Here is a 12,406-nt window from a genome sequence, read left to right as displayed (position 1 = left end):
ATGTACATACAGATAGAGGGTTATAATGTCACCTTCCGTTCTCTCCTAAAAACCATCAGTGATTTCAGGGGCTAACTGGTGATGATATTTTGTACAAACACACAAATAATAATAATAATGATGATGATGATGATGATAACTAAAAAACACAGTACTTATGTACCAGGCACCATTCTAAGCACTTAACATGTATTAATTCGGCAGTTCACAAAGTGCGGTACACAGACCTCCGAGGAACCCCAAGACCCTTTTAGAGGGTCTGTGAGGTCAAGCTATATTCACAATAGCATAAAAACCACAGTAAAAGTCACTGTATTTTTCACAGCTACTTGCAATTTTTTTAAAATGACTTTTATTTAAAATACCCTTATAAACAATAAAAGTTATTAGTTTCATTAAACCTTCACCCTCGAGTACACATCTTTTTAACAGCAGGGATGATAAAATGGCAAGCATGCATAAGGGACTTCTGCTGCAGAGCCAAGTATTACAGTTGTCCCGAGGAAAAACACTCGTAAGTCTGGGCTGTGAGCTGAAATAGCCACTTTTTATGGAACACCATTTAGTTGGAAGGATGATTGATAGACAAACAATGGTTATTCAAACTGAGTATTTGACAGATTTTTTTTTTTAAAACTAGAAGAAAGTGAGACTGTCACTTCAAGGAAATACTTGACAGTATTTGTTGCCAATGATAAAATCTGAGCTTTCAAGCGAAAAATTAGACTTTTGGAAAATTTGTATTTGCTACTATGAGTTGGCAGCTTCCCAATACATAAAAGACTTCTCTGATGATTTTAACAAATGTGGTGTTTTGCATTGTATAATGAAATGCATCAACATTTGGAAGATTTTCAAAAGTCAGTGATTTGGTATTTTCCAAATGATTTTGTGATATCATACCCAGAGCGCAAGTTGGACCAATGGATTTTAATACAACAGACTATGTGAAGTTCACTGATAGGGACTCAGGCTGCACATACTGCAACTACTCTGAAGGAAGCACCATTTGTTGAGTTCTGTTGCAACATCAAAAAAAAAAAAATTAAAAAAAAAATATCCATAATTATCTGAAACTATCAACACACTCTTCCCTTTTCTACGGACATACTTGTATGAGGCTGGATCTTCCCCACATACTTCACCAAAATAACATCACAGCAGACTGACTGAAGCAGCAGCTCTGAGAATCCAACATTAAAGAGATTTCCATTAAGCCAGACATTAAAGAGATTTGCAAAAATGGAAAACAATGCCACTTTTTTCACTATTTAGTTTTCAAAGATTTTTCTTCTTTGTGTTAAGATGCAATGGGTTTATTACTACTTTTAAGTAAATATTTTTTAAATTTTCCAGTTTCAATTTCTAATATGGTAAATACTGAAAGATATGACCCATTTAAATTAAAGTCTTTTGGAACCCTCAACAATTTTTAAGACACAAAGTAGTCCTGAAACCAGAAAGTGTGAGAAGCCCTGTATGCACCACTGAATTTTCACACCAGCCTATGCAGATTACTACCACCATCCTTTGTAGATGACAGTCGGAAGTACAGAGGTTAAGTAACTTGCTTAAGGTCACATGGCTTGAGGTGGCAGATTTTAAGAACTGAAACTCAGGGATTATGAGCCCTTCACTACCTTATTCTCTCTAGAAAAGACTCAGTAAAACGCACTAACTCTTTTGGGGACATAAGAACACTCTTCAGTAAGTTCTAGCGAAAATGTTCTAAACTGGTACTTTAAGAACCCAGGTGAGTAACACAGCAACCTTCAGCCACAGGTACCACGAAGGAAATTATATACAATACTGCCAACTATATTACATGAATATAATAATAATAATAGGATATAATAAGTTACATGAATGTGATCATTAGGATAATAAATAATTACTGAGTACTAGCCTTATGTCAGGTACTTTTCCAAGAACTTAACACGGATTAAGTCATTGTAACTCTCAAAACAACTCTGGCGGCAGGTGCTAATATCTCCCTTTTATAGACAAGGAAACTGAGGCAGAGAGAGATTATGAAATGTAACCAGGGTCACTTTACTAGTAAATTACAGAGCTGGGTTTCAAACCCCAGCAGTGAGGCTCTGCAGTCCGTTCTCTTAAGCATTTCCTTAGACTGCTTGTCTTTGCTTAAAACAAACTAATCTCCAAAATGCTGATATTCCAAATACTCTAATAGGGGTTCTCAAACCTCAGGATGCAGCACAATCACCTGGAGGGACTGTTAAAACACAGATCCTGGGCCCCACCTCTGACTCAATAGACCTGAAGTGGGACTCCAGAATTTTCATTCCTAATCAGTCACCATGCTTATGCTGCTGGTCCAGGGAACACATTTTGAGAATCACTGCTACACGATGCCGAAATCCAAGGATTCAACTGAATAGGCAAACCTGTCATCAAGTGAAATAAATGGTAAGAGGTCCACCAGCTGGGTGAGGGCTCACATTTCTGTAGACCTTTGCTATTATCTGGTATGTAGGGCTGCCATTTGTAGAAGTATGTCCATTGGGATATACTTATACTAAAAAACATCATTCACTATTTATAGGCAATTCAAATCTAACAAGACATGTATTATACTAGCTAAATGTGCAACTTTACTGGTATGTTACTCATTCATCCTTTGGGTGTGGATATAAGAAGTACTTGTTGGGACGCCTGGGTGGCTCAGTCGCTTAAGCGTCTGCCTTCGGCTCAGGTCATGATCCCAGGGTCCTGGGATGGAGCCCCACATCGGGCTCCCTGCTCAGTGGGAGTCTGCTTCTCCTTCTGCCTGCCGCTCCCCCTGCTTGTGTTCCCTCTCTGTCTCTGACAAATCAATAAAATCTTTAAAAAAAAGGGGGAGGGAGTACTTGTTAATTATCTTGTGTCTGGGCTAATAGTGTTTGTTTTTCAAATAGCCACTTTTCTTCATTACAAAAGGATAAGTACCAGGTGAAAGAAAATAAATTTAAGAACAAAACTATTTATTTATGCCTTCCATGCACCAGAAAGTTCTTCAGCCAGAATATTCCCATTCTTACAGATTTTGTATTGAAGATGTTGTCTTGTACTTATGTTTGCCCATAGGTGACACTAAAATGTTCCTGACAAAGTGGAATTAGGTTAAAAAGTTGTTCATCCATCTATCCATCCATACCACTAGCCTGAACACGAGACCCCACAGTAACAGAGTTTCCTCAAATTATCCACTAACAAATATAAAGCAAAACTAGCTTCAGTCAAAAGGATACTGTAGTCACCTCTTCAATTGTAACCTCCACGTCAATAATGGAAATAAACATACAGATATGTTCTTACCTCAGTAATCTGGGCAACCCGATTGGCTTCATCATCTGTCATTTCTGAGAGGCATTTTGCTATACTGACATACAGCTCTAGATCATTTCTCTGGTAAAGAAAAATCACAAGCATGTCAAAATACAATGTAACATAATGGATATATTCTCAGTGTTCTGACGAATTATTAGCTTTACTTCTCTCCATGAACAGCAGCTATGAGATTGTAGTCAAACCAAAACCAAATACATTTTTAAAAAAACATCTTTCTGGGGCACCCGGCTGGCTCAGTCGGTAGAGTAGGCGACCCCTGATCTCAGGATCATGAGTTCAAGCCTCACGCTGGGCACAGAGCTTACTTAAAAACAAAACAAAAACCATCTTTCCTATTATTTTATTTGTTTGGCTGTACTTGTTTATTTGTGTGGCTGTACTTTTTTCCCCTCTTATCAGAATCCATCATTCCAAACAGATTCTTTTCATTTCTTTGTAAAACTACAATTCAGGAATCTGTTGGGGGAGGGGAAAGGCTAGGATTACATCACTTGATGTAAGTAAAATACTGGACAATGTGCCGAGAGAGTTTCCAGGTGTAACATGGAAGCATTTCTGAGCTTGTCTTCTGCATTTGAAAAAAGGCCCAAGAGCATATTTCCTGGTGTAGCATTGGTTAACCTGCATCTAAGCTTGCTCAAAACTTTGGTTCTAAATATTCAACCTCAATTTAGATCTTGGAAGCAAACCCATTCTTAGTGAAAAAATGTGGTTATTTCTTCCTAGCCTACGCACCACAATCTTAAAACATACACCTCCCTGCTTTGCCAAAAGGGCTTTCAAAAATCCCAAACATAAATTGTCAGGAATGTAAATATTTTTGTTCCTCACCCGAATCTTATTTGGCAGAAGGTCAAAAATTTTCCCAGTAGCTTCAGAGAGCAGACTCCAGAGGTGGTGGGTAGGGCTGGGCAGTTTCATGGCCTGACTCAGCCCCTGTAAGGCACTTGTGCATAACTCAGGATGCGGAAGTGGGGAGGCTGCTTTAAAAACTGCCACCATTACGTTTTCAAAAAAGCCCAGGATCTGTTCATCAGAGACATGTTTTATCCACAGAGGTGTAGACACCAGGAGGTATTTCTTGATATTCAACTGGAAGCAAAGCAAAAGAGGTCAGAAACAGGCAAGTCTGGGTCCGCAGGGCTCAAAACCTCGAGGTCATCACTGTGTTTGAGGGTAGAATGAGAGAAGAAAGGTTCAAGTTATTTCCTTGCCCTTCATTTCCCCCAGCCTCATGGTCCAATGGGTCACCAATGCATGCAATGTTGGCTGCCGCTGCAGGGACTTGTGATTCAGGGTGACTCATGTGTATATACAGTAGCTGCCAATCCATCTGTGAACTACTCAGCTTAAGCTGTGGATCTTTTCAGGGAGGGGAATAATATGCTGCTTCTCAACGTACGTGACAGTTGCTATTCAGTCTTAAAAGGTCACATTCTCTGGCAAGAAAAAAAAAATCCTGAAGATGAAAGGCTCATCTGCAGGAAATCGACTCACTGGAATATCTGATATTATTAATTTCTTCTTCTAGGAAGCATAAGGAAATCAAAAGAACTGGCACGCCAGGACCATTTCTGACCACAGAAGAGCAGCTGAACTTGTGGACATGACCGTGGCTTCCTGGAGGTCATGAGAGCTGAAAAGGGGCACGGTTCGAAATGGCTCTGTGCCAGACACATTGAGAGAGGAGGCTGCAAAAGTTCTTAGAAACATAAGTATGCTACTAAAGGAGCAGTGAGTCAAAAAGAAGTAGGTCTAAAAAAAATAAAACCCAACAAAGCCCAGTAAATTTCATAAAAATATCAGCGTGGTTGCATGAGTTAGCCGAACGGTTCATTGGAAAGAACATGCCATTCCTGATCTTTTTTGTATATGAGAAGGTACATAATTAAGAAAATGAATTCACAAACTTAATTTGTCCAATCACCTAGATAATAAGAAAAGTCCACAATCACGGACAAATGCAAAAAAAAAGTAACAGATCTAAAAGGGAAGTGTAAGGATAACTAAATTCTAGAAAGATTTTTGAGGTAAACGAAACAGGTTGTTCGAGGTATACCTGACTCAAAAGGAAGGAGGGGTTCATAGAACAGGGTCTTGGACACAGACTTTGGAGTCAGCCGGACTCACTCCTGTTTATTAGCAATATAAACTTTGTTTAACTGCAATGTGCCTCAGTTTATCAACCTGTAAAATGGAAACAAAAAAAATCTACTTCTCAGAAGTGAAATAAGCCAGGCATGAAAGGAATCATACTGTATGATTCCTTTCTAAAGAATTTCTGAAGCTTATCTGGAATTGAAATTTATAGGAAAGTTCTCTAAAACAAGGAAAATTTATAGACAAAAAGCCAATCAGAGGTAGCCTGGGTCTGAGACTGGGAGTGGGGATTGTCTCCACATTGGCACAACGCAACTTTTTGGGGGTGATAGAAATATTACTGGTGATGGATGAAAATGTATAAATGTACTGAAACTCAACAAATTGTACACTTAACACAGCCATACTTTATGGAATATAAATTATAACTCAAGGTTGTAAAAAAAAAAATCAGAATTGAAGAGAGATTCAGTCTGATGTCTGAAAGTGCTCACTGAGTGCTTGTAAGTCGCAGGTACCTAAGCAAGTACTGGGTACTGGCAGCTAGATGGGAGGTGCTTGGAGCAGGCAGCTAATGATAATTGTTGACATAGAGGACACAGCCCTCAGTGATGTCCCCCTTCAATTAAAGAGCATCAGAATACACAGCAGAGCTTGAAAGAAAAAAAAAAAAACAGGATAGGAACTCAAGTTAAAAGACCAAGGAACTAGTATGAGAACTCTGCACTGTTCTCAAGGACTTAAATCTTCCTGAAGAGTAACAACAAGATTATTTCATTTATAATCAATTGGTAAACCTCTACGGAATCATGGAATGTGGGTGTTTTTTTTGGCGGGGGGGAGGTCCTAGCTTGCAATATATTCAAAATTATACAGTTTGCTAATTTTGCATTTTTATTTTTTTTTAAAGATTTTATTTATTTATTTGACAGAGAGAGACACAGCGAGAGAGGGAACACAAGCAGGGGGAGTGGGAGAGGGAGAAGCAGGATTCCTGCTGAGCAGGGAGCCTGACATGGGGCTCGATCCCAGGACCCTGGGATCATGACCTGAGCCGAAGGCAGACGCTTAACGACTGAGCCACCCAGGCACCCCTAATTTCGCATTTTTAAACAATCTTAGCCCATTCTTCCTACTTAGCCTTAGCCTATACCCTGGAAGGTGCTGGCTCCTTCTCTCTATCATAGATACTGGGCTAGGTCACTTCTTCCTCAGCACTTTGCTCAAGCCAAACACCCTAGCAGAGATGTTCTACTCTCTTCACCTACCCCCTCCCATCTACATCCCCCCAGTGCCTCTAACCTGATGCCCAATAAACGCTACCAAGCCTTCAAGGCCCACCTCAATTGCTGCCTTTTCTATATGGATTTGCCGTTCTCTTAATACCTACTGAACCAATATAAGGTATATCATATAAATAAGCCTAGGTTTCAATAACTCCACAATTTTCTAGCTGTATGATCTGGAGAAAGAACTTTAATATCTCTGACCATCCTTTTCCTTTTTCGTAATCAACGGGAGCTGAAAGCATGAACACCGACAGCGAGGGCAGAGTTCTGAATCGCACAATCTCTCAATCTGCCGGACAGCTACTGCCAAGCCCCCAAGTTTTACAAAATCACATCTGCCCACTCTTGACTTTGAGAACATACTCCCAAATGAACGTTCCTCTCCCCCAAAAGAACCATATCCGCCTGTTGCCCAACACCCTTGAAGGCTACATACACTGAGACCGTGGATCAGTGGTGGCATCACCCACAGTCCCAAGAGCGCAGCTGCATTCTGGGATGACTGCGCCTGTGTCACCATAATTTCAAGGCACAGTTGCTGTATCTCTTCTCCTGCAAGAGAAGAATATGGGTCATACAGCTGCTTCTTGGACTCGTTTTCAGGCTTCTGTATCTCAGATCAAAGCATCTGCTTGTGTGACTTCTCCTAGTAACAGAACTTGAGTGATCTTTCCACTGTGAAGCAAAGAATGTACCCACAGATAGCAGAGTGGTAAGTCTCAGAATTAGCAAGGGCCATGATCTAGCTCAGGAAATTTCTCTTAGGATGTCCTAAGAAATCTAAAGAATCAAATACTTTCAAAAACTTGAGAAAATTCTGGATAAACTCTCTGTCTCTGTTTCCCGCCCACCCTGTGCATTCAGCACATAGAGAAATCTGTTTAGATCTGGAAGGACTTAAAAATGTAGCCACATTCTCTAGTGATCCAGTCTTTTTAGTAGCCTGATCCCCATCAGCAGGCGTATTTTCTCAACCAGACCTCTTCTTCTTTTTTCTAAGGATTTTTACTAAAACACAAACATTTTTAATACAGCACACAAAAACAGGGGAGGCTGAGGAGAACATACTTTTCAAACAAAATCTCCAGAAACGTGGTATGGTGACATCGTATCTTATACAGATATTAGGTTCAACTGAAAGCATTTAAGTGAAAAATTGTGTATAGTTTCAATTGCACATAAATTACAGTTTACAAATCTTTCTGTTTATCATATGTAAGTGAGCACCCAACTGTAAATAATAGAGCACTCACTGCAAATACACACACACACAGTAACATAGCACTGTTAAAAAACTGTTCTCCCCACTCTCTCTTTTTCTTTAGGTGGGGGGGGGCGGGCAAGTACATGGGATTAAATTTGCATATGCTAATTCCATAAAAGAGGCTGCTGTGGATGAATGAGAAATGGGCATTCCCTCTGTCTCTCATCACAAAGTATCTGTGGTAAACAGAATCACAGCCCTCAAAGATACCTACATCCTAATGCCTGGAACCTGTGAATATGTTATGTTACCTTGCTTGGCAAAGGAACTTCTCAGATGTGCTTAAGGTTAAGGACCACTGAGATGGGGAGATTATCCTGGATTATTCAAATGGACCCATTAATCACATGAATCTTTAATGTGGAAGACCTTTCCTGGTTGTAGAGAACCAGAAAGAAGACAGTGTGAGCTTTTGGCTCTCTGTTGCAGGCTTTGAAGATGAAGAAAGGGGGGACACAAGCCAAGGAATGTGGGCAGCCTCTAGAAGCTGAAAAAGGGAAAGAAATGGATTCTCTCTGCCTTAGTCTGCTCAGGCTGCTCTAACAAAATATCCCAGACTGGGTGGTTTATAAACAACAGAAATTTGCTTCTCATCGTTCTGATAGCTGGAAGTCCAGGATCACGGTGCTGGCATGGTTGGGTTCTGCTGGAACCCTTCACCCAGCTGTAGACTGCCAACTCTGGCTGTGTCCTCACACTGTGGGAGGGGATAAGGAGCTCTCTGGGGCCTCTCTTATGAGGGCACCAGTCATTCCTGCGGCCTCCACACTCATGACCTAATCACCTCCCAAAGGTGATGCAATCACCCTAGGGATTAGGATTTCAACATAGGAATTTCGGGGGGACAAAAACACTTAGACCATAGCACTCCTCGGGGCATCTAGGAAAGGATGATGCTCTGCTGATACCTTGATCTTGGCCAAGAACCATGTTGGACTTCTGATCGACAGAACTGTAAGATGATAAATTTGCGTCGAGCAAATTCAAGCCACTAAATCTGTGGTAACTTGTTAGAGCAGCAATAGAAAACTAATACACCTTCCCACAGGGTACCTCCTTGAATCCTAGAGCTCTGACAATGCAGTTTGACGACCATCAAACCAGGCTTTCTGGGACCTGCACCACACAGGCAGCAACATGCACACTTCACTCAAGTACTGTTTTGATGAGTGCATCTGGTCTATGTCTTCAGACTTCCTCCTCCTTAGCCTCAGTGACCTAGAAGGTGACTCAGTGGAAGTAACCCAGCTGTTCCATCCCAGAAGACAAACCTCAAGATCCCAAAGGTCTATCCAGTCACCACCAACAGTGACCCAGAATCTATTTTTCTATTCAGGTCACATCCTAAAGGCAGAGTCTCAAGGCCGAAAAACACTTGATATTTACCGAAGTTTAGCCTCATAAGTGGAGAGAGGAGCGCGGCCCAGTTCACAGGAGGATACTGGTGGCTTTCTCCAACCGTTGCAATGGGTTTCATCACAACTTTGAGATGGGAAGGAGGCACAGATTCGGGACCTGCAACAGAAAGGAAATAAATTAATGAAACACCCTGGCAGCATCGTGAGAGGAAAATGCCAACTTTGCTTTTTTCCAGTTCCAAACGATTTGGGTAGCACACCTTCAACTGTGGTCAGGACTTCAAGTCTGTGCTCTCAACCTCAACCCCATCTGTTACAGAAGCTTGCTCCCTCTGTTCTTCTTTTTATTTGCCTCCACATTTCTACTTAACTGTCTTCCAACCTCTCCTACAGACACTTCATTCAACTCTCTAAGAACAGTAACTTAACTACGTTATTGCCTCATTACTCTCCCTCCCTCCTTCCCTCCCTCCCTCCCTCCTCGATCCACTTCCAGAAAAGGAGATAATTACTGCCCACTCAGGCACAGTCCCTTCCAACGACCATCAAGTCCCTCAGTGCCTGTGGCCCCCAGTGGTCATACTCTGTACCATGGGATTCAGCACCTGCCCTCTGCAGCCTGGGCCGTGGCTGACCGCTCCAGGGGTGAGTACCAATGGTGCAGCTAATCCACAGGCTAATAGCTATCTATAATGTACGACTACGGCTTTAACATAATCTTTCTTTTTTTTTTCCCCCAGGAGGGAGCTAATTTGAAATGGAAATGATGAGACGCTGGAGCAATTATGAGTGGAGCCATAAGGTCAGGGTTTGAGTAGCCACTGAGGGCCATGTAAAAGTGAAGTTCGAAGGGAGCCAGAAATGATGTGTAAAAAAGTAAAACAGCAAGGAGAAGCAAAAGAGCTGGATCAACATACGTGGCAGAAGGGAAATCAGCATCAGCAGAAAGAGCAACAGACTCAAGAAAAGCATCAGTAGGAAAAGGAAAAGCAGGGGCAGGACCAGCAGATAAGCAGCAGAATCAGCAGACACTAAATGAGGAGGAAGCAAAAGTGGGGCGGAGTCTGCAAAAGGAGTAACAGCTGCAGAAAGGACAAGTGTAAGAGAAGAAGAAGCTGAGACAGAAGAGGCAGCATGATCAGCAGGCACTGAACAAGGGGAAGCTGAGGTCGGGACAGAATCTGAAAAGGGAACAGAAGCTGCAGAAAGGAGAAGCACAAAGGGAGAAGCTGAGGCAGAAGAGGCAGCAGAATCAGCAGGGACTGAACAAGGGGGAAGCTGAGGTGGGGACAGAATCTGAAAAGGGAACAGCAGCTGCAGAAAGGAGAAGCACAAAGGGAGAAGCTGAGGCAGAAGAGGCAGCAGAATCAGCAGGGACTGAACAAGGGGGAAGCTGAGGTGGGGACAGAATCGGGAAAAGGAACAGCAGCTGCAGAAAGGAGAAGCACAAAGGGAGAGGCTGAGACAGAAGAGGCAGCATGATCAGCAGGCACTGAACAAGGGGAAGCTGAGGTCGGGACAGAATCTGAAAAGGGAACAGAAGCTGCAGAAAGGAGAAGCACAAAGGGAGAAGCTGAGACAGAAGAGGCAGCAGGGACTGAACAAGGGGGAAGCTGCGGTGGGGACAGAATCTGGAAAAGGAACAGCAGCTGCAGAAAGGAGAAGCACAAAGGGAGAAGCTGAGACAGAAGAGGCAGCAGAATCAGCAGGGACTGAACAAGGGGGAAGCTGAGGTGGGGACAGAATCTGAAAAGGGAACAGCAGCTGCAGAAAGGAGAAGCACAAAGGGAGAAGCTGAGACAGAAGAGGCAGCAGAATCAGCAGGGACTGAACAAGGGGGAAGCTGAGGTGGGGACAGAATCGGGAAAAGGAACAGCAGCTGCAGAAAGGAGAAGCACAAAGGGAGAAGCTGAGACAGAAGAGGCAGCAGAATCAGCAGGGACTGAACAAGGGGGAAGCTGAGGTGGGGACAGAATCTGAAAAGGGAACAGCAGCTGCAGAAAGGAGAAGCACAAAGGGAGAAGCTGAGACAGAAGAGGCAGCAGAATCAGCAGGCACTGAACAAGGGGAAGCTGAGGTCGGGACAGAATCTGAAAAGGGAACAGCAGCTGCAGAAAGGAGAAGCACAAAGGGAGAAGCTGAGGCAGAAGAGGCAGCAGAATCAGCAGGGACTGAACAAGGGGGAAGCTGAGGTGGGGACAGAATCTGAAAAGGGAACAGCAGCTGCAGAAAGGAGAAGCACAAAGGGAGAAGCTGAGGCAGAAGAGGCAGCAGAATCAGCAGGGACTGAACAAGGGGGAAGCTGAGGTGGGGACAGAATCTGAAAAGGGAACAGCAGCTGCAGAAAGGAGAAGCACAAAAGGAGAAGCTGAGGCAGAAGAGGCAGCAGGCACTGAACAAGGGGGAAGCTGAGGTTGGGACAGAATCTGGAAAAGGAACAGCAGCTGCAGAAAGGAGAAGCACAAAGGGAGAAGCTGAGGCAGAAGAGGCAGCAGGGACTGAACAAGGGGGAAGCTGAGGTTGGGACAGAATCTGAAAACGGAACAGCAGCTGCAGAAAGGAGAAGCACAGGAAAAGGGAGAAGCTGAGGCAGAATGGCAACACGATCAGCAGGCACTGAACAGAGGGAAGCTGAGGTCAGGACAGAATCTGGAAAAGGAACAGCAGCTGCAGAAAGGAGAAGCACAGGAAAAGGGAGAAGCTGAGGCAGAAGGGGCAGCAAAATGAGTAGGCACTGAACAGAGGGAAGCTGAGGTGGGGGCAGAATCTGGAAAAGGACAAACACTGCAGAAAGGAGAAGCACAGGAGAAGAAGAAGCTGAGGCAGAAAAGCCAGCAGAAGCCAGGGAAGCAGAAGTTGGGGCAGTCTGCAAAAGGACAAACAGTTGCAGAAAGGAGAAGCATAGGGAAAGAGGAGAAGCAGAGGTTAAATCAGCAGAAGAGTAGCAGAATCAGCAAATGCTGCATATGGAGAAGGAGAAGCAGGGGTAGAGTTTTTCTAGAGATGATACACAAAGAACCAATAATAATTTGAAAAGATGCTCA

The 12,406-nt window shown here is 43.0% G+C and overlaps 1 protein-coding gene across 2 annotated transcripts in view; it reads right to left on the bottom strand.

Annotated features, from left to right (window-relative positions):
• Window positions 1–12,406, bottom strand: part of FOCAD (focadhesin) — a 309,970-nt gene that overhangs the window by 16,964 nt on the left and 280,600 nt on the right. For both annotated transcript variants that reach the window (XM_028107273.1, XM_028107274.2), the window contains exons 36-39: window positions 9,391–9,519; window positions 7,177–7,292; window positions 4,183–4,443; window positions 3,319–3,408 (exon numbers count right to left, since the gene is read on the bottom strand). In XM_028107273.1, the coding sequence (XP_027963074.1) occupies window positions 3,319–3,408; window positions 4,183–4,443; window positions 7,177–7,292; window positions 9,391–9,519 (596 nt within the window). The remainder of the gene's footprint in view (window positions 1–3,318; window positions 3,409–4,182; window positions 4,444–7,176; window positions 7,293–9,390; window positions 9,520–12,406) is intronic.

The sequence above is a fragment of the Eumetopias jubatus genome, unplaced genomic scaffold (assembly GCF_037043125.1).
Source record: "Eumetopias jubatus isolate StellerSeaLion01/CBP00866 unplaced genomic scaffold, mEumJub1_p1.0 scaffold_15, whole genome shotgun sequence".
Taxonomy (NCBI): domain Eukaryota; kingdom Metazoa; phylum Chordata; class Mammalia; order Carnivora; family Otariidae; genus Eumetopias; species Eumetopias jubatus.
The sequence above is the reverse complement of the archived record's forward strand: the minus strand, read 5'-3'. Positions and strand labels throughout refer to the sequence as shown.